Below are 20,636 nucleotides of genomic sequence, written 5' to 3'. Positions count from 1 at the left end.
CTCACCGAACGACAACAAGAGAGTATCATCGAAGCTCCTACTCACGAAGTCCTCGTCACCGCATACAACCCGCTCTGCGCCATCATGGAGTCCATTTACTTTTGATCACCATTGGAAAGATGACTCGCTCCGGCTAGTAGCAGCCATCGGTAGCACTGATATGTTTTATCGCGCGGGTGAGCATTAGGATTCTATCGAAGCGCGCAGCGATCCCCAAACAATCTCAACGACAAAGACTACATTAGCCAACCAGCACAGAGTTCCGCGACAGTTTTCGTTTTCATTCTCAAATTCGCTGGTTGCAGTCGCCTGCATCGCTGTCCGTTGAGCTAGTCGCGATCTTCAGCAAAGGTCACACGCGACCGGTCAAAGCCTTGACCCTATCCTGACATAGGATACCTCCATTCCGCCCGCCACGATGCAGCTCCACGCTTGGTGGTTGCTCTCGGTGGTGCTATTTGCACAATGCTGCATGTTCTCGGGAGGGCAGCACACGTTCGCCCACGCGAGGGATCTTGCACATGAGTATCCGTCATCGACGTCGTTGTGTGGGGAGAATCTCGCCAAGGAGACCGGGACACTCAACGGTCTCTACTACGTATTCTACGAGTCGTCATCCACCAGAGCCGATGTTCCTGTGCTCCTGTGGCTCTCGGGCGGTCCTGGGTGCTCCGGGTTGGTCGCGCTGCTGTTCGAGAATGGCCCTTGCATGTTCGACGATGAGGCCGACAAGATATCCTTCAACCCGTACTCCTGGACAGGTCTCGCTCACGTTATCTACCTTGACCAGCCCGAAGGTACTGGGTACAGTGGTGGAGAGAACGGATTCACGAAAGCTTGGTCGCTCGGGGGCGCAGCGGACCGCATGCGAGGGTTCCTGCAGCAATTCTGCCTGCAACATCCAAAGCTCAAGTCACAAGACTTCTACGTATTCGGTGAGAGCTATGCCGGACACTACGTACCAGATTTGGCTGCGAGACTTCTCGACGATGACAGCTCGCTCCCCACGTTGAAAGGCATCGCAATCGGCAACGGTGTGGTGTCGACCTCAGCTTGGGTCGAGTCGGCGATCCCGTTCTTGACATCCTACAACTACGGGTACCAATTCCTTGGCCCGGACGACGAAGACCTCCAGCATTCAACGGATCTCTTCTCATCGGCCATTGCGAACTGCACGAAAGAAGGCAATTTGCGTCATTCGTCTGCGGGTGGAGACTGCGCCGAGGCTCTCGAGCGATTCAATGAGGTCTCGTGCAAGACAGCGTCGTTGGTCTTCAACCGTGGTCGAAACGTCTACGATGTCCGTCGGGAGTGCCACGAGGACGACGAACTCCATCTGTGCTACCGCTTCACGCGGCTGCAAGACTTTGTTAGCTCCGAAGCAACAAAGGCCTACTTCAACGAAGCTGCCCACAACTGGAGGGTGTGTACACCTGGAGGTCTTGCGGAATTGGCGCCACTCGACAGACTCGAAGAGAGCGAGTACAATGTCGCTCGAGTTCTCGAGCACGGCGTGCGCGTGTTGGTCTACGGCGGCGACGCCGACACGGTGGTCAACTGGATGTCACAAGACTCGTGGACGCGTGCTCTCGCCTGGGAACACCAACCAGCCTTCACGTCCGCTGACTTCGAAGACGTGCACTTCCAGGGCCAAGCCATCGGTCGCGTCCGCACCTCGCACGGATTCAGCTTCATGAAAGTCTACGGCGCAGGCCACGTACGTCCAACCAACTGCTTCGTCCGTCCACACTTCATACTAACCCCGTACTTGTTGCCCCTCTGTGTAGATGGTTCCTCACGACCAGCCCGCCACGTCGTACGAAATGGTGCGCAGCTTCCTCTACGACGCACCAGGAGAAGGCATGTTCAGTTAGACAGACCCCCTCTACCTCTTCAATGCAGCTACCGATACAACAGCTACAGACGCAGCCTTTGCCATACAGCTATCAACGTGCACTTTAGAATTACTAATTAAAAACCTGCTTGCCTGGTGGTAGGCTCCGCTCCAGTCTCAGTCTCGAGCCGCTCTACCCCCTTCCCTTCTCCTGGTTGCACGACAGACAGAAGACGCGGTCGAACTGCTCGTCGCAGTTGAGCGTCGAGCAGAGCGAGCAGAAGACCTGGCAGCACGCGTCGCACTCGCGGCGGCAGCAGTCGCCCATGCGGCGCTCGCAGTGCGAGCAGCTCTGCAGCTGCGCGGCGGCGAACTGGCGCTTGGCGCTCTCGCACACGGCGCAGCGGCACAGCGAGGCGTCCGACATGTCCACGTCCTTGTCCTTGGCAGACGCGCGCCCGAAGAAGAGCTTGCCGATGCTGCTGTGCTTCTTGAGGCGCGCGTTGGTCACGGCCGCCGACATCATGCGGCTCAGCGCGTCTAAAACCACGGGTAAAAGGTCAGTTTTAGCGCTAAAACTACGCCGATTTTGGTGTCCTTCACGCACCGACGGGCACGGAGCGGTCTCGGCAGCGCTTGGCGGACGCGTGCGGCGGCTTCCAGGGCGACATGGAGGCCCAGAGCGAGGACGGGGGAGTCGTCATGCCCAGGGCGTCGCAGTCCGTCGAGCTCTCGTCTCTGGCGCGCTTCATGGCTGGACCCTGGGGGGAGGTACCGTGGGCTGGAAGGGCTGACTGCTGGCCGCGCGCTAAAGCGGAAGTGAGCTGCGAAATGGCGGGAACTAGTTTTCACTTGACTTGAGTATGGGATTGGTGGCAATGCTGCGAGGACGAGTACAGTAGCATGTGGTTTTCGCAACGGCTGGTTTTTCATAAGGTTATGTAGTTTGCGGACGTGGCATACAGGGAGTTTGTACAGGGAGGAGGACATACGGTATTAATTGTGAAAGGGTACGATTTGTGGATGACAGTCTATTGCAAATTAGTGCGGGTCTAGTGCTTCCAGCTGTGAAAAGACAAAAAATGACACAGAAACGAGGGGGGTTAGTGACCGGTACTGCCAGCTTCAACGGCAACAGCAACAACATCGCAGAGCGACACTTACATCTTGATGGTGCGGTCCTTGCTGCCCGACGCCACCATGTCGCCGTTGGGGCTCCAGTCCAGCGCGTACACCTCGTCGGCGTGGCCCGACAGCGTCGTCTTGGCGTTCTTGGGCTCGCTCAGCTCCCAGACCTTGACGGTCGAGTCCTTGCTGGCCGTCACGATCAGGCGCGAGTCGCTGGACCAGCACACCTGGTACACGGCGCCGACGTGGCCCGTGAGCGTGGCCACGAACTTGCCGTTCTGGCCGTTCCAGATCTTGACCTTCTTGTCGAAGCTCGCGCTTGCGAAGTAGCGGCCGTCCGGCGAGAAGCACAGGTGGTTCACGGGCTGCTGGTGGCCCGTAAGGCGCGCCAGCGGCTTCTTGCTCTCCGACGGCTCCCAGAAAAACAGTGTGAAGTCGTCCGAGCCCGACACCAAGCGCTCGGGCTGGCCCTTGCGCACCTCCTGGTACCGCTTCAGCGCGGCCTGCTGCATCTCCTCGCGCGACGCGAAGCTCTCGGTGTTGTGGCTGAACGGGCCCGACCGGCAGACGTAGTCCACGTTCAGCGCCAGCGTGTTGATGCGGTGGCCGTGGCCGATGAGCGTGCGCACGAGCTTGCCGACGTGCTCGCCCTCCATGGCCCACACCTTGATGGTACGGTCGCGAGACGCACTGTACAGCAGACCCTCGCCTCCCCACTTGATGCACTCCACCGAGTCCGTGTGGCCCGACAGCGAGGCGATGGAGCGGCCCGTGCGCGCATTCCACACCTTGATCGATCCGTCCTTCGAGGAGCTCGCAAATCGCTCGCACGTGGCGTTGCGGTGCATGGGCTCCCACGTGAGCGAGTTGACCCACTGCTTGTGGCCCTTCATGGGCTGGCCGATCTGCTTGCCTGTGAGCGGGTCCCACAGCCGAATCTCACCGTTGCGGTCGGCCGAGGCAAAGCGCGTTCCATCGGGCGACCACGCCGTACACAGCACGTGGTGCTTGTGTCCGCGTCCCGTGTGCTTGGGCATGCACGTGTTGGTGTCCCAGAAGCGCACGGTGGCGTCGCCTCCGCCGCTGGCCAGCCGCTTTCCGTCCGGGCTGAAGCTCACGTGCAGAATTGCCTCCGAGTGGCCCTGCAGCGTGTCACTGCAGCGCGTCACAGGCCGCACACGGAACGCTGCCAGCGGCTGGAACGTGATGGTCAGCGCCGTCTCCGTCGACAATTTCTACATCACACCACAGCATAATAAACTATCAGCGACCGCCTTCACCTCATCCAGCTCCACTACTGCATTGCATTACCAGCTCCTCCACTGTGGCCTTGAGCGACGTCGTGACCTCCGTCTCGCCGATGAACAGCGAGTAGGGCACGCGGTTCTTGCCGTTCTGCAGCAGCTCGTTCACCAGCTCCTCCATCTGCTTCACGTTGGAGCTCATGGGGATCTCCAGTTGCGGACCCACATTGGTGCCCTGTCGACAGCATTAAAACCCAGTAGAGTTAGCGACTAAATACCTCACAATCGTCCCATTGATGAATTGACACGCAGCCATGTGGCCGGCCGGCACTCACGTCTTCGCTCTGGAACTGGGCGATGGCGGACGTGGCGGCCTCGTCCTCCTCGCCCTCGTCCTCGCTGTCGCTGGCGTTGGGCTCCTCCGGCTTCATGGCCGCGTCGACGGCGACCACGGGCTCGTGCTCCAGCTTCATCTTCTTGGCGACGTGCGTGGCCATGGCGGCGAATGGAATGGCGCTCTGACTGTCAAAAACTGTTGGGCCGCAGTCGCCGCCTCGCTGATTGGTCAAAAGTCGACTCCCGAGTTGAAGTGCATGTTGCCTTGCTAACAGAAGGATGGATACCCACTCGAGAGAAATACGTGTACTTACTTGCTTGGCCGCATCGCTACGCTATATTGCGCCTAGCCTGCCTTGTATATCATGACTGCTTTCTCGTTGTAGTAGAAGAAGACGAAGTTCCTCGTCACGTGCGTCACGAACGAGCCGAAGTTGCGGCCGATGCACACGACCCAGTGCGGGTCCCACGCCTCGTCCAAGTGGGCTTTGATCTCCTCGCACACCTGGCAACACACAAGCACACACACGTACATAGCTATCAGTACTGTATTGCTGCATATCACGCAGCAGAACGCTGCCGCCTCCCTCACCGCCAGGCCGTTCTTCTCCCACTCCTCCGTGTCGTACTTGGCCAGCCGCGACGTGACGTGCTTGATGGCGTCCTCCAGCACGTCGTCCTCCATGTCACAAGGCATCTTGACCTTGGCCCCCCACATGTGCTGCCAGCTCGGTGCCTCCCCCATGCCCGTCGAGTCTAGTGGTAGTGATGCGAATGCCCAATGATCGCGACGTTTCGCCAGGTTTCGATCTTTCCGAAATGGCTACATTCAGGGGCGCGAAACGACGTAGTGATAGTGCATCACAATGGCGAGGCGGCGAGGAGGCAACGCCAGCCAGCCGCAGGTGACGCCGTACCAGCAGATTGAGGTGCGCCTTGGTGCAGTCTCAGCTCGATCGGGGGTCGTGCTGATGTGCTGTGGGTATTTCTTGTCTGATAGCTGGACGACGGGTGGCGAGAGTGGGAAAATACAAAGCAGGAGCTCGCACTAGTGAAGAGGCAGTTGACGGAAAAGGTTGGTGCAATGTGCTAGCATAGTATGTCGGCTGCTTACCGTGAATACTGAACGATTGTGGGTCATGCATGAGCAGGACGCGCTGGTGATACAGCTCAAGACTGCATCTCGCCGGCTACAGGAAACATTGCGAAAGAAAGACAAGGGCGTACGGCACGAGTTCTATGTGTGTCCTGCTGCACCACTCAGCGTCTCACTGGGCTGCTTATGTAATTAGTTGCAAGCTGCGTTTGCGATCCTGCGGTCACCGCAAGATGCCAAGACTACGAAGACCCGCAAGCAGGAGCTCATCGACCGCCTTGTGTCGGAGTGCATGCAGAGGGTAAGGTACAGCTGAGCAAGTTGATATCTGCCGTGCTGGATTCACACACGTTTCAACATTGGTTAGATAGGCTGCGACGGCTGAAGCACTAGCAGAAGAACGAAGAAGAGAGCTCGACCGGCTTCGATACAGCAGGTGCGTGCCTTTGAGTGTCAATTTGGTGGTCATACACTCACGTTCATGGTAGCAAATTCCTTCGTTTCCAGGAGCTGGAGGCAGAAATCGACGAGTGTCATACGGAGATCGGACGCCTCCGAGCCAAGTTGGAGGCCACGGCAAGCTCGCCGACTATCGCGGGCAAATTAAAGGTCTCGTCCGTGCCGTTGCCTACTAACGGCTCTGGAGGGCTAGTGAAGAATACCAAGCTGGACCCACTGAGCCTCGTTGTAGATGAAAGCCCCGGTAGCAGGACGTCGGGAAGTGCTTCGAACAATTTGACTGCAACCAGAGTGTACTCCTCACAGAGTTCTGCGGGGCAAGTCCGTGTTGTACCGCTCACTAAGCTTAACCATCGAGAGGGTTTTGTATCCAAGACACGGCGAAAGGCGCTCGAAGCTGAGTACTACAAGCAGGTGCGACTTGCTCAGCTAGAAGTTGAGTGTGAACTGGAGGAGAACCTGCACATTCGAGCGGCTCGTGAGGCGAAAAAACTTCAAACAATCGAGCACAATAACAGGCACGTAAAGTTCGAGATCGACAGTGCGAGATCTCAGCAAGAAGAAGCTAGCGATGATACTGGGGAAGACAATGACCCAGCTATATCGCCCAGCGCTGAAGGTGTAAATGTAGAGGTTAATCAACCGGATGACGCTGCGACGGGGGATGCAGTACGCATTGAGGAGATGGAGCAAAATGTTGACCATCAAGCTGACGGTGAGAACAATTCGGCGAGTGAAGTTACCGCGTGTACCAAAGAACCAAGTTTGGAAGAGATATCCAACAAAACTGAGCAAACTGGATGTGACGAGAAGCATGAGGGCGAGGGCCCAGTTAGTCGTCAGGAAGTGGGGGCGGAAGAAGCCCATATTTCTAACGATCTTGATTGTGGAGAACACACTGACTGGAATATTTCGGTTGGTAACGAAGAGAACGAGCACATGCATTCGAAACAAAAGGTGTACGAAGACGACGAATTCGACGGTAGTGAGGATGATGTGACTTCAAAATCAAAAGAAGCGGATCCCGTACATAGCCCTTGGAACCTGGATCCGAACTCGCGAGAAAATGATCAGGGTGATCAACCGTCACCTAAAGCAAATTCCCAAGATGAAATTGGCAGTGGGCAGACTATTTGGAATGCAGATCCGCATGCTGCTGCCTCAGATACTTCGGTGGGTGATCAGGTGGGTGTCGATAACGATGATGAGCCCGCAGCTGTAGTTCAGCAAGAAAACTCGGTGTCGAGCGAGGACGACGACACAAACAATGCCTGGAATTTGGATCCAAGTCCTTCCATTCCTACAAATGAAAATCCTGTGGATACTCCTTACACAGCTGAAGTGCAAAGTGGGCTAGACGATGACTCAAAAGGGATTGATGACACTGAAGGAAGAAATGCGTGGAATTTAGATCCCACTCCATCATCTGCACCAGCCGCAACTTCACCGGCAGCAGAGCCTACTGACACCCAGGATGATGAAGAGGAGCAGCCAGTCTGGAATTTAGACCCAGATCCTGTAGCTGACGTAGTCGTGAGTCCTGACTTACCTCCGGAAGATAGCGATAATACTGAAGAAACCCATCCGGAGTTTGTCGAAGATGATGTAGCTGAGGGAAACACTAGCGCGGACGCAAGCCACGTTGTTGCTCAAGACTCCCCGGACATCACATCCGTTGCAGAGCCCACAACAACTAATGAAACCGAATCGAGTGCCTGGAACTTGGGCCCGAGCCCGCCATCTTCATCACCATCTCCTGCTGATGACAATGCCCATGCCCACGACGGCTCTACAGAGCCTGTGCACAGCGAAGATTCGCGCGTACCAGAGGTAGCAAATACTGATGGCGATGGCGGACTCGATGATTCAGTACAAATCGAGTCCGATGGCCAAACTGTTGGCACCGAAGTAGACCAGAACAACGCTTGGAATCTGGATCCCAGTGGAACCGCAACCGGTCCAGTAGGTATGCCTGAAAGTATCGCGGCTAATGAGGGCGAAGGTGAAGGTGAAAGGACTGTGTGGAATCTGGACCCTCATGCTGGAACCGCTACTGACCCAGTAGATATGCCAGCCGCGAATGAGGGAGAAGATGAAAATGACAGGACTGTGTGGAATCTGGACCCTCACACAGGAGACGCCAGCGAGCCAATCGATAGCGTCACGGAAGTCACCGACGCTCAGCAGTCCGCACAGACCCCGATCAATGCCGAGCTCGCAGTGGATCAAGAACAGCTAGAGGCCTCGTCAGGGAATGGCACGCCAACGTTTGCCGACGAGGAGGGCGCCAGCGAGCCAGGAAGCAGCCAAAATTCCGCTCGAGAATCAGCAGCCAGTAGTCCAGCAGAAGACGACACGCCAGACTACACGCCACCATCCACCGGCCGAGACTCGGACGCAGCAGCAGACGAAGGCGAAGACGACGCTACCTGGTAGCTTCAACTTCAACTCAATAGACCACGTCAGTTTGGTACAGTGTACCGCTCCGTCCTTCACGCAACATTTTGCGCAACATTTTCCAATTATCAAGCAGCCATGATCGCCTGTGTCGCCGTCATCGGCGCCGCCGTAAGGGCCCTTCCTGGGCGCCCACCAGGCCGCTCTCCACAGCCCACAGCCTCTTAACTGTCATATTCCTCTTTGCCGTGTAGAACAGCCCCCTGTACATCCGCACGTTCGGCGAGGAGGGCGAGGACTTGGGCTTCCACTACATCGCGCACGTGTCGCTGGACGTGATCGAGGAGAAGCTGCGCGGCGCGGGCATCTCCAGCTCCAAGGACGACATGTACCTGGGCTTCCTCGGGCCCATCGAGGACTACCGCGTCTACGGCTACGTGACCAACACGTCCGTCAAGTTCGTCGTGGTGCTGCAGGACGCGCCAGTGCGCGAGTCGGAGCTCAGACCCGTGAGATACTACTGCTACTGCCACGATGACAGCCCTATCGATTGCCGGGGCTAATGCTGCTGTGCTCTGTACTGTGCTGTGCTGTTGCCTGCAGTTCTTCGCGGAGGTGCACCGCCTGTACGTGAACGCCATGTCGAACCCGTTCGCGCCGCTGGGGGAGCGGCTCACGTCGCAGACGTTCGACAAGCGCGTGTCGAACCTCGTCGTACAGCACAACACGGCCAGCTAAGCGGTAATTGTGCTCTGTTCTCTCCCCCTCCTATAGCTTTGTGCATTTGGTTGTGTATGCTTTTGTTTATCTGCTGACAGCCCTCGCTCTACATTCCCAAAGCCTCGACGGAGAGGTCGCCCACGCCGCTCTCGTCCTCCTTGTCGTCCTCCTCCTCGGAATCGGAATCAGACTCCTCGTCCTGATCCTCTTCGTCGATCTCGGGCATGGGGAAGCGCAGGATAGCAGCGATGCCGCTCACCTGGCCCAGCTTCTCGCCCGACACGTGCAAACTGCTGAAGAGACGGACGGTGCCGCCGTTGTCACGCACGCTCTCCACCAGGTCGACGTATTTGCGGCGCGTGGCGATGTCCTGCGACCGGAAGAGGGCGTCCGTGATCATGAGCGTCTCGATGGCCATGTTCGCATTGGCGCGCACGACGTGCTTGTAGCCGTAGTACGCGCGGTCCTGGTCGATGTGCAGCATGTTGAAGAAGCGCTCCAGGCACTTGACGTCCTCCACTGCCTTCGTATCCGCCACCTGCGACTGAATCGCCGGGTCATTGAGGACCTCATCGAGAGCGTGCTTGTGACCAGAGGACGAGTGGCACAGCACAAACTTGGGCTTGTTCTCCAGGATGAGCTTGTCGTCCTGGCGCACCGCCTGCTCGATCATGAACTTGTAAAAGTCATCCTTGACGAAGCCCGGGCTGGCGAGCAGCACGCACTTGACCAGCTTGAAGTCAATGTGCTGCCGGATCGAGCGCACGATGTTCTCGTAGAACTTCTCCGTGCCCTTGGCATGCGCCGAGCTCCCCGGACGCTTCTTGGGCACGCTCGTCTCGATCTTGGCCCGAATGACCGTCATGTCGCCCTTGATCAAGCACAAGTGTGCCAGACCGACCTGCATGACCACGGCCGCCAACTCGGCCTGCTTGGCGATATCACAGGCCATCTCGATGCGCTCCAGCGACATGACGTCCCAGCAGTTCTTGGCCAGCGTGAAGTCGCGGTTCATCTCCAGGTCCAGCGTGTGGTACGCTCCCATCTGCACGCATCAACTGCATTATTAGTGGGGCAGTCCCTCACAGAACGATATGGCACGGACACTGGCATGGGGCGTACCCGGACGTATTGACTCTCCATGACGTTCTTGCCCTTGATGCGCAGCACGCACAGCACCGGGTCGAAGTTGACTTGCTCCACCTACACATTCCATTCCACCCCCTAATCATCAGCTCTGATCTCAATGTTTCCAGCAAGTACAGTAGTTCACCTCAATCTGCAGCGTCATGCGCACGCGCTGGCTGCTTGTGGAGCCCGTGACACCTTCCTTCACCACCTACAGGGGCCATAACGAGATGTACATTCGATTAAGTACGATATGCGAGGGCAGGGCAAGTGTTGCGTCGGACTGGAGCTGCGCGCACCTTGCGGATCGTCGTGGTCTTGACCGAGTCGGACACGTGGATGAGGTTGTAGATGTGCCACATGTCCTCGGGCTCCTCGGCGCGCAGCACCACGGAGCCGGCGCCATCCTTCTCGCTGATCTGCTTCTTGAGCAGCTTCATCTCGGTCCTCTCATGCCCGGAATTGGCTCGGGGCCTGAAGAATGTCGCACGAAGGTAGCGCAACATTTGTGTCTCAAAAGACGACAAGATTCAACTTCAATTTGTTCCAAAACACGGTGGTAACACCAGTTCCGGGAGGACGATGACGGAGCTGCCAAGTCGACCACCTTCGCGTTTGTATCAAGCAACACTCCAAAAATGCCTCCTGTGAACCCTTTTGAGCGAGTTTCTGACGAGGCGATGCGGTTGTTTGCTTTACTCACAGCCCGCCCAAGGAGACGGAAGGAACCCAGCTCGTTCTTCTCAGAGCGGAGCAACAGTCCAGCTTCGTCTACAGCCAAGAGCAGCAACCACGTGGACTTGGCGCTGTCCTGTGCGAATGCCTCGCACTTTGACTGCCATCCTCTGTGACTTCCACGCAGCTCACGCTCCAGCTTTTTCAACTCGAGACTCAAGTTCTGCTCTATCGTTGGAGACTGTAGAGTGAACAGGTTGAGCCACTAATGCGTAGATGATAGTAACCATGAGGTCGATCAGCGCAGCTTCGTCCGCACCGAGGAGTCATTGCTGCAGCGTTGGTGTTGCCAATGGGTAGCCGGTGGACCCTTCCAGACTACGACATGTGTAGAGTACTCCCATGGATCCTTCCTCCTCTTTGCTCGTAGTCAGTGCTTACTCGCGTACGAGTCGACTCTTGCCGAAGCCGGAGCTCTGTACCATTGACACAACCGGCGCCGTATACTTGTTAGGGTAGCGCTGGTACTTTTTCCATCACCTCTCCACATAGGCTCGAAACCTGGCAGGAGCGGTGCCACGATACTCACTCACTTCGGATAAACGCACGCTCGAGCTGCTCGAATAGACGATCGAGTTCCGACGAGTAGAGAAGAGAGCTCCGTTTACTTAATAAAGCAGCCTCGAGCTTTGGCGCCACCTTCTGCGTCACGTCCAGTATGTCCTGTCACGAGAATTCACTGTAAACGCGGTAGATATACCCCTGAAGCACACTCCACAAGCGTTGGGGCCTTTATCGCAAGCAGATATCTTTCTTTCGCCACTTGAACAACCCGATATTCGCTCCCCTCTGGAAGCCTAGGCTGCAGCAACGCGAAGACCTCCGCACCCACCAGCTCCGTTAGGCTTAACGACATGCTTCAAGTCGAAATGGAATATTTCTGGTTAAGAGATCGTCTCGATTGATGGAAGCCTGCTAGCTTTCGCGTAGTGAAAAATCGCAATCATCTTTCCTTGACGCTACTCTTCCTCTTCTTCTTCCGGCGGCTTTTAGCATCGAATGACGGAACTTCTGGTATGCTTCGCTTCGCCATTCGCTGCCCTTGAACGGGCCCCGGCGCTCGCACCAACGCCAATGACGCACACGTCCTCAATTCAGCATCGCCCATTAATTTCGACAAAGGCGGCATCCTCCTCTCTCGCCTGACCCGGTCCGCGAATTCTCTACGCAGACTTAAATCGCCCTCGACCAGGTCCACCGGGTGGCCAAACGACGACACCAGATCCATCAACTGCCTGCCCGTGGCTGGGTCTACGATCTTCGGGTTGGAAATAGGGCAAACGAAGTACGTAAATGCGTACGATAGTGAAGAGGCCTTACGCGTACCTGAACTCGCCACCTTGGCTCCCAAGCGCAGAGCTGAATGTGTGGGGTTGTCGCCTTCTACGCGCTCCGCATAAACAAACTCTTCTGAGGCTTCTTCTTGCAGACGCATACAGGCGCGAATCACCTGACTGCACGACTTCCTATGCAGCGGATTTTCTGGCGAAAACACATTCGCAGGCGACAACTTGGCTGTGGTCCGCTCGTCATATTCACCACAGTGACGGCTGCTATCCTCCACTCGAATCAAGACCATCGACACATCCATCGTGTCTTCATCACCCGTCATCGTTTGATGTGATGCATCGGCCCCCGACTGTAACTTCCGAAACATCGGAATCACCACATAGACCCCATGCTGGTTGTGTGTGAAAATTCCAGCGGCGTAGCGCCCAATCAAAAACCCCAGCGTGTGCTCTGTCGGCTCATGTTCCAACGTCACGAAGTGCGAGAAGCCCAGTTGCCAGTCGGTCGTTCCATTGCGATCGCCATTTCTTCAACTGTTTTCGCGTTTTCTTATTGGCAGACGTGTTGCCATTTTCCTTCACAGGAATCTCCACCCCGTCCATGAACAACCTTACATTCACGAACTGACCCCTGAAGGTACGGTAGTTTAACTGGAGCTTTGGCGTTGCTGCAATCAAGCCCTTGTTCTCCTCTTCCAGCACGCACCAGTCCACTGCCAGAAGCAACACGACACGAGCCACCACGGTTTCAAGAGCACCACCAACGTCGACTTCTTCGTTCAGCAGCAGCTTCTTGAGCTGAGGGAGAATAAACCGGCGGAGAACTGAATCATGCGCGTGCCACACATACGCGGCACCGAGTGACAGCACTGGATCCGACGCGTAGATGGTCACGTAGCCCACGTTCGCGCAGTTCACATGCGCGAGAACGGCCATAAACTTATCGACGGCACGCGACGCTAGTGGCGAAGAAGACCGAGGACGAACGCCCAGTCGACACAACAAGGACGCGACACCGAACATGGTAGCATCGTCGTAGCTGTTGATGTTGTCCGGGTCGCACCCCACGAGCAACTTACGCGCTGCGAGTCTCAGCACATCGCTCGTCCCGTCACTCCCACCTTTGAAGATACCAGCCCACATAGGACGGCCCATAGCTACGAGGTGCTTCATCCTGTCGTCTTGGGAAAGGATCGACTTGTACGCAGCTACCCCATCATCCACTGCAGTTGTGTTTGGTGCAAGATTGCCCTCCTTCCACAAGACATCCATCGTATCTGAGAGCACGAACGGCGGGAACGGCGACTGGGGGCCCACGGTGGAGTACCGAGAAGAACTATCCCGCAAGAACGCGTCGCCCTTGTGAACGCCTCGCCCCAGCTTGCACACTTGCGGGTTCGTGTCCACCAGCACTCCGAAAATTCCTCCAGTAAACCCTCTCGCGCGAGTATCGATTGAGGCAATGCGGTAGTTGGCCTTGACCAGAGCTCGCTGAATCAGGCGCAGAGGATTCAGTCCATTCATTTGAGACGAAATCAACATTGCAGCTTCATCCACGGCCAGAATCACCAACCGCTTGGAGATGGCGTCGTCCTTTGTGAATTTCTCGCACTTTGCCGCCCACTCTTCGGGGGGTTTGCGCAGTCTTCTCTCTAACTTTCCGAGTCTCGTCGCCAAATGCTCATCGAGCGGTCGAGGCTGCGTAAACAGCTGCAGCCACTTGGTCCGACCGCCATCCCAATGCTTTTGCGCGTAGATGTAGATAGTCATGAGATGGTCGGCGAGTCTGTCTTCAAGCTGATTCATAGACGTGCAGTCGAGCAAGTCTCGTTCGAACAGCCATTCCTCCAGCTTGGCCGTTGCCTTAGGATACCCGGTCGATTCCTCGAGCCGCGCGCATATGTAGAGAACCCCTATCGACCCTCCGTCGTCATCACTCGTCGCCCGTGCCAGCTCCAGCAGCAGTCGGCTCTTGCCAAAGCCGGAGCTCTGCGTGATGGGCGCACAAGGAGCTTCGTAGTCGTCAGGGTGAAGACGGTACTCCGTCCAGCATCTCTCCACATAGGCTCGAAACCTTCCGGGCGCGGTGCCACGATATTCCGTCTCGGTGAACGCCCACTCCAGTCTTTTGAACATGAGCTGGCTTGGCTCCATGGGGAGACGGTGGAGAGTGTTTCGCTTAATCAAAGCAGATTGAAGGCGTTTTGCTGCCTTTTGCGCCACATCCTCAGCGACGTGACAGGGAAAGGTTACCGTACGTCCTCACAATGCTGGCTAACAATAGGTGCTCGAAGTCGCTGAGGTCCTTCTCGACGCGCTGCTTGATTTTGCTCTCTTCTTGTCTTGTAAGCTGGATCGTGCGCTGCTTGCTCCCCTCGGGGAGCTTTGGCTGCGACATCTTGAACACCTCGGCGCTGAGCAGCTCCTCCAGGGTTGGCACTCTTGGTCTTGTGCTCTCGGCTTGCGGGGAAGCGGGGGCGTCATCGGCGTCCTCGATCTTCGTTCTTTCTCACACATTAGTTTTGTTGCAGTTTGTAGTTATTAATATATAATACAATATCACAGTAGTAGTTCTATTTGGAATAGTACATGTAATACCCCAACCGAACTTACCATAAATATAATACTATAATTGGGGACGAAGTCCCCACTTATAATCATCTATCACTCCTCTTTACTCTATTTCTTACCTCTCTTTACTTGCCTCTCTTAATCTGAGACATGAACGGTTAGGGTTTACATCTAGAATCACTTCCCGGGGCCAAAAATTGCGCAAAAAACCTCGGTTGAACAACCCTCTCTTGATCCATAGACACGCTTAACTGCGTAAAACCTGGAGTGACCCCTTCTGAGAAGGGGTCGATGCCATTAAAGTGGGGGGACACGATTTAGCCTCGACCATAAACGCTAATCAAACAGGCATCGGGAAGCGAATCGCGGGTTTAGATAAATTGCTACACTTTAGATCGCACCGAGCGCAAAAAAAACGCCACCAAGTCCTCGGCTTCACTCTGATTTAGAGCGCCAAGTCAGCGCTTGCATCCATTACTACGAGTGAGTTAGTGCTAGGAAGGGTAGAATTGCTAAAAGAGAGTGCACTTCAACTTGCCTGCATGGATACGTGCTCACCATGTCCAATACTCTGTGAAGCTACAGCCTTTAGCCTACAGATAGCTCCTGGCAGTGACGCAGGTGGTCTCCTTATACCTTGGAGGCCCGCACCCCACACTACGGAACTAGCTCCAAGCCGCAACGACGGGTTCGTTCGCTGCCCTGCTAGTTGCTGGGCCCTCCTACGCGGACATGCTTCACGGGCACCCCGCGCGGGTTTGCTTTGGCTGTGCTCCTCGCAACCACTTGCTGCCGATAGAATAGAGAATCTTGCGATAGTGTAACAATTTTTAAATTGTGTTATTAATACCGGTAAGTGATATGGTATGTAGCACTAGAGAGGAAGTACGGCGGGCATCGGGAGCCGAGATGCTGTATTGAGTACGCTGGAAAATCGAAACTGAATATTATAACTTTTAACAACAATTATCCCTTGCTACATGTATTTTGCTTTGGGCTGTCGGCTACCACTAATTGATCTTGAACCGCTGGTGCTGCAGCTCACCCCTTGCGGTTAACCGTGATCTAGGGTTTCGCGAGATATAGTCCAGCATCATTAGTGCTCTCTTGCTGCTGGTGTGTACTTGCCGTTGATTATCTTGACCTCGCGATAGATAGTAACGTTATTTGCTGGTAATGAAGACTTCATCATGCAGCTCCACCAGTGTTGCTAATTGCTTATTGGTTTGATGGCCTGCACGGGTTAAACTGAGACTCTAAATTGCAACACGCCCTTAGCCCTAAGTTTGCTTCACTACACTACAAAAAATAGTAATGGTGATTGATAAGATCAATTAGAGGATGGGGACGTCGGCCTGAAGTGGAGACTCCACTGCAGGGTGTCGACCCCCGAAGCAACTCAACGGAGCAACGCGACTGAGATGCTCCATCACTAGTACTACCATTATTCTGGCCCTTGTTCAAGTGGAGAACGTCTGAAATTTTCTAGCGATATGATTGGATAAAACGTTGGCGTGAATCGTACAGTTTTTGCTCGTTCGTGTTCTAGGAGCTCCGATTCCAGAACACCTACACGAGGTGTTCCCTGGGGAGCACATTTGTGCCAGGAATCACGGGCAAGGACAAGGCAGGTTTGTCTCCTCCTACGCCAATCAGAGTCCGAGTCAGGAAGTCCGTAGGAAGCCCGACAAAGTGCTCGACAACCATGCTTTCTGTGCGTTGCCGTGGGCGATGGCAACGTCAAAATGCTTTATATGTGCATCCAGTGGCTACTCTACGAGGTGTTGTTGCATGCCCAAGTATCCTCACGCTAGGCCTGCCGTATAATTACAGCTAGCTCACGCACTAGCGAGAGGACTCGGTATATGTGCTTGGTGGCGATTCTAAAATGACGGGAGGTCAGCAGATAAAGTCCTCCGGAATTTACTTGGACAAGCCCAGCACACGTTTTGAAAATCACAAGCACAAATCCAAAAGCCCTAGCCCGCACTGTAGCACAGAACACATTCCCCACCTGAACAAGGGCCTCAGAGCCAGTCATATTGCTTAAGTTTATTATATAAAAATATAAATAATAACATTTATAATAACCATACCCGCAACACATAGTGATTTCGTAATTCATATTCAATATCAATATTATACAGGGTAGTCCTCCCCTGTACGATCTCAGCGTTGGTCACCACTTCTAGCAAGCGCAATGGAAGCCACAAGAACAACAAAGGAGCTGCTCAGCGCCGAGGTGTTCAAGATGTCGCAGCCAAAGCTCCCCGAGGGGAGCAAGCAGCGCACGATCCAGCTTACAAGACAAGAAGAGAGCAAAATCAAGCAGCGCGTCGAGAAGGACCTCAGCGACTTCGAGCACCTATTGTTAGCCAGCATTGTGAGGACGTACGGTAACCTGCCCTGTCACGTCGCTGAGGATGTGGCGCACAGAGTCACGGAGAAATTCAAGGCCAATTTGGGTAGGAATTCTCTCGCCTCCGCGGCACTGAGTGACCCCCTTCTCGAAAAGCTCGAGCACGTGTTCATTGAGAGCACGTCCCGTGACACCGCTCATCTCAGACTTCGAGCGTACGTGGAGAGAAGCTGGAGGGAGTATCAGTTTCACCCTAACGACTTTAAAGCACCATATGTGGCTATCACGCAGAGCTCCGGCACCGGTAAGAACCGCGGGGTACAGGAACTGGCACAGGTGGCGAGCAAAGAGAAGGGAGGATCGATGGGAGTCCTCTATGTGTGCACGCGTCTCAAGGAATCGACTGGGTTTCCGAAGGCAACACCCCGGTTGCAGGAGTGGTTGTTTGATGAAGATCAACCGAAGGACACCTCAGTCAAAGTGCCTGAAGAAAGGCTCGCGAACCACCTCGTGACTATCTACATATACGCGCAGAAGCACTGAAAGAGCGATCGGGTCATGTGGCTTGTGATGTTCCAGAAATCGGACAGTCTCGATAAACATTTGGCAAAGAAGCTGGCAAAGCTAGAGGCAAGACTGTCGCAGGGAACCCGAACGGTGGAAAGCAAGCTGCGAGAAATTCGCTAAGGACAGCACCATGTCCAAGCACCTGTTGATTTTAGCTGTGGATGAAGCTGGAACATTGATCTCATCTCAAACGAGTGGGCTGAATTCATTCCTCCTTTTTCGGCGAGCTCTACACCTTTGCCCGGTCTAGCTATGAATAAATTCAAGCAAAGTGAACATTAAAATTTTGAAAACCCAAAAATCAAATTTGAGTCGAGCAAACCCAGGTGCAAAGTGAGATTGATTTTATCCAAAGTGGACAGACGTGAGAGGGTGCGAAGCCAGCACCAACAGCTCGGTGGGCTCCAGCCAAATGTTGCCGGTGCCGCCAGAATCGGTGGTCCTGGAGCTCTGGCGCCAAAACGGAGTGAAGTAGGAGCGCCTCGGCACGCCACCAACGAGATCAAGAAGCTCACTTCCAATTCCACCGCCACCGCAGCAGACGTCCGCCCAAGCCTCCTTCCTCAAGCACTCCTCCGCCGAAAAGCGCCATGTTCTTGATGCCCAACGCGCTGGGCGTGCTGACTGGCTCGGCGTCGCCGCTAACAACGGGATCACCCGGTCGATGGCCTACCGCATCGTGGATACCGGCCGAGTCGACGACCTACCTCGAGGCGGAGCCCGCGCCGGCAGCGTGAAGGTGGCTCAGGAGGTGAAGGAGCGGGTGGAGTCGTACCTGAACGACAATTGCACCTACACCTTGGAGACATTGCGCAGCATGCTCATCGTTGACGAGGGCATACAGGTCTCGACATCGACCATCAGCCGTCATCTGCTGGGCATGCTGTACACGGTGAAGCAGACACGAGTCGAGCCCATGACCTGCAACTCCACCACGAACCAGATCAAGCGCCAGACCTTTGGCTGCAGCCTGAAGAAGCACCAGCGCGATGGCGACTGTATCGTCTACTTTGACGAGACGAACTTTAACGTCTATTGCAAGCGTGGACGTGGCCGCGCCAAGAAGGGCAAGAGGGCTACCGCCGTCCTCCCGCCGTCGAAAGATGCGAACCTGCAGGTCCAGTGCACCGTCAACTCGGAGAGGGGCGTCGTCCTGTACCGCCTGGAGAGAGGCAGCATCAGGATGGAACAGAATGCGGCTTTCATCGACGACATCTACCGCACAGTCAAGGCGTCAGCGTTCTTCCGTGAAAACTACGAGGGCAAGAAGGTCGTGGTGGTCCTGGACAATGCGCCTGCGCACCGACAGACGGAGGAACGCGTGGCCCCACACGACGACTTGGTGCTACTCCGTCTTGCTCCCTATTCGCCGATGTGCAACCCCATCGAGGGTTGCTTCTCTGTGCTTAAGGCACGCATCAAGGAGCACCTTGCGTTAGATCGCGAAGCAATCTGCGATCGCAGTAACATGACCGATGTCGACGGGAACCTCGTGACTATCAAGAAGCGCACCATGCGCTTCCTAGAGCGCGCTGCCCACGCCAGCATCAAGCACATCACGCCCACGATCGTCACGAAGATGGAGCTTCACGCGCGCGATGCTGTTAACGCTGCGGAGTTGATGCAAGACATGGTCTACTGACAGTAAGATGGAGGCTTGCCTCTCGCGTCTGCCCACTTTGGATAAAATCAATCTCACTTTGCATCTGGGTTCGCTTGACTCAAATTTGATTTTTGGGTTTTCAAAATTTTAATTTCCACTTTGCTTGAATTTATTCCTTGCTAGACCGGGCAAAGGTGTAGTTACGGCTAATGACCGCATTGCCTCGGCAGAGATTCGCATGAAAGGATTCACGGGAAAAATTTTCGGACTGCTGGTGGACACAAACGGAAAAGTATCTGACCTGATACCCCCCTATCAATGGATGCTTCTTCCAGGAACTATGCCCTCGGCCCCCAGTCGATGTTTCCGCCGTTTGTGCTTACCGATACGATCGATGTCATGTGGGATAATGCTTCGGGTGTAGCTGCGTACAAGTCAATCATTTGCCAGAGCGATGGCGGGAACTGGAAATCAATTGTCCAAATGGGTCGTCCGCTGTGGGAACTCGGCAAAAGGCAGCGAAGGAACGGCAGACGTGTTGAGACTGGCGGCACGTAAGCTGTGACCCCGACAACGTCAAAAGCTACGACGAAACTACAATGTTTGGTGCCGCATCCATGTTGTGCAGACTGGGTTTGCGTCGATATTCGACTTCGCCGTTAGCGTCGCGTGTTGTCGCAAACTTCATGGCGGTTCTCGCTTTTGTGAACCACACGAACGAAGGTCTCCTGAGCAGCTATGCGTCGGACCCGGTGTTGTTGCTCGGTGCTGCGTACGTGTGGCATGCCCACGCTTCTGCACGAGTTCATTCTGCCGCAACTGAAGAAGATGCTGCTGAACGAAACACTTGATACTGGTGGCATTGGAGAGGTGGTTGCTCGTATTGTGCTGCTACTAACAGTGGACGCCCGCGTGATCCACGAGGAGAACAAGAACTGCGTGATGCACGAGAAGAACAAGAGCTCAACAGGGAGCGATTCAACGTTTCGAGTAGATTACAACGCATTCAAAGGTCAATTCGTGAATGTGGGAGACTTCATGAAAACGCTAGTGTCTACAGAGGATGGACGGGAAGTTCCTGTGAAGGAGAAGGGCAAAACGTCTTCTCGCGATCAAACACAAGACGAGTCGCAATGGGATGATTGGCAACTGGGCTTCTGTAGTGTATTC

At 55.1% G+C, this 20,636-nt stretch overlaps 9 protein-coding genes across 9 annotated transcripts; 5 read left to right on the top strand and 4 right to left on the bottom strand.

The window, feature by feature from the left end:
• Nucleotides 1-418: 418 nt before the first annotated feature.
• PHYSODRAFT_320033 (hypothetical protein) lies at nucleotides 419-1,874 on the top strand (the record flags this gene model as incomplete). Its single annotated transcript, XM_009540488.1, has 2 exons — nucleotides 419-1,717; nucleotides 1,788-1,874. 2 exons carry the CDS (start codon nucleotides 419-421, stop codon nucleotides 1,872-1,874), a joined length of 1,386 nt encoding a protein of 461 aa, XP_009538783.1.
• A 153-nt stretch (nucleotides 1,875-2,027) lies between these two features.
• PHYSODRAFT_532554 (hypothetical protein) lies at nucleotides 2,028-2,538 on the bottom strand (the record flags this gene model as incomplete). The annotated part of the gene is made up of 2 exons (XM_009540487.1): nucleotides 2,028-2,374; nucleotides 2,442-2,538. 2 exons carry the CDS (start codon nucleotides 2,536-2,538, stop codon nucleotides 2,028-2,030), a joined length of 444 nt encoding a protein of 147 aa, XP_009538782.1.
• Nucleotides 2,539-2,888: 350 nt separating this feature from the next.
• Nucleotides 2,889-4,637, bottom strand: PHYSODRAFT_551325 (G-protein beta subunit; the record flags this gene model as incomplete). Its single annotated transcript, XM_009540486.1, has 3 exons — nucleotides 2,889-4,182; nucleotides 4,274-4,441; nucleotides 4,542-4,637. The coding sequence occupies 3 exons, from the start codon at nucleotides 4,635-4,637 to the stop codon at nucleotides 2,995-2,997; spliced, it is 1,452 nt and encodes a 483-aa protein (XP_009538781.1). The 3' UTR covers nucleotides 2,889-2,994.
• Nucleotides 4,638-4,834: 197 nt separating this feature from the next.
• Nucleotides 4,835-5,287, bottom strand: PHYSODRAFT_566404 (hypothetical protein; the record flags this gene model as incomplete). The annotated part of the gene is made up of 2 exons (XM_009540485.1): nucleotides 4,835-5,047; nucleotides 5,135-5,287. 2 exons carry the CDS (start codon nucleotides 5,285-5,287, stop codon nucleotides 4,889-4,891), a joined length of 312 nt encoding a protein of 103 aa, XP_009538780.1. The 3' UTR covers nucleotides 4,835-4,888.
• A 121-nt stretch (nucleotides 5,288-5,408) lies between these two features.
• PHYSODRAFT_532467 (hypothetical protein) lies at nucleotides 5,409-6,126 on the top strand (the record flags this gene model as incomplete). Its single annotated transcript, XM_009540484.1, has 5 exons — nucleotides 5,409-5,471; nucleotides 5,543-5,617; nucleotides 5,694-5,765; nucleotides 5,835-5,939; nucleotides 6,010-6,126. The coding sequence occupies 5 exons, from the start codon at nucleotides 5,409-5,411 to the stop codon at nucleotides 6,124-6,126; spliced, it is 432 nt and encodes a 143-aa protein (XP_009538779.1).
• A 2,506-nt stretch (nucleotides 6,127-8,632) lies between these two features.
• PHYSODRAFT_532679 (hypothetical protein) lies at nucleotides 8,633-9,232 on the top strand (the record flags this gene model as incomplete). Its single annotated transcript, XM_009540483.1, has 3 exons — nucleotides 8,633-8,665; nucleotides 8,749-9,003; nucleotides 9,098-9,232. The coding sequence occupies 3 exons, from the start codon at nucleotides 8,633-8,635 to the stop codon at nucleotides 9,230-9,232; spliced, it is 423 nt and encodes a 140-aa protein (XP_009538778.1).
• An 88-nt stretch (nucleotides 9,233-9,320) lies between these two features.
• PHYSODRAFT_307605 (hypothetical protein) lies at nucleotides 9,321-14,764 on the bottom strand (the record flags this gene model as incomplete). The annotated part of the gene is made up of 10 exons (XM_009540482.1): nucleotides 9,321-10,259; nucleotides 10,337-10,417; nucleotides 10,488-10,553; nucleotides 10,642-10,854; nucleotides 11,046-11,282; nucleotides 11,337-11,395; nucleotides 11,611-11,740; nucleotides 12,144-12,592; nucleotides 13,488-14,018; nucleotides 14,620-14,764. 10 exons carry the CDS (start codon nucleotides 14,762-14,764, stop codon nucleotides 9,321-9,323), a joined length of 2,850 nt encoding a protein of 949 aa, XP_009538777.1.
• A 2,373-nt stretch (nucleotides 14,765-17,137) lies between these two features.
• On the top strand, nucleotides 17,138-17,839 carry PHYSODRAFT_342116 (hypothetical protein; the record flags this gene model as incomplete). Its single annotated transcript, XM_009540481.1, has 1 exon — nucleotides 17,138-17,839. One exon carries the CDS (start codon nucleotides 17,138-17,140, stop codon nucleotides 17,837-17,839), a length of 702 nt encoding a protein of 233 aa, XP_009538776.1.
• A 589-nt stretch (nucleotides 17,840-18,428) lies between these two features.
• PHYSODRAFT_533223 (hypothetical protein) lies at nucleotides 18,429-19,505 on the top strand (the record flags this gene model as incomplete). The annotated part of the gene is made up of 2 exons (XM_009540480.1): nucleotides 18,429-18,707; nucleotides 18,906-19,505. Coding segments are annotated over 2 exons (879 nt in total), but the record flags the coding sequence as incomplete, so codon positions are not given.
• Nucleotides 19,506-20,636: the final 1,131 nt, after the last annotated feature.

The sequence above is a fragment of the Phytophthora sojae genome, assembly GCF_000149755.1.
Source record: "Phytophthora sojae unplaced genomic scaffold PHYSOscaffold_15, whole genome shotgun sequence".
NCBI lineage: Eukaryota > Oomycota > Peronosporomycetes > Peronosporales > Peronosporaceae > Phytophthora > Phytophthora sojae.
This window is presented reverse-complemented; position numbering and strand designations above follow the sequence as displayed.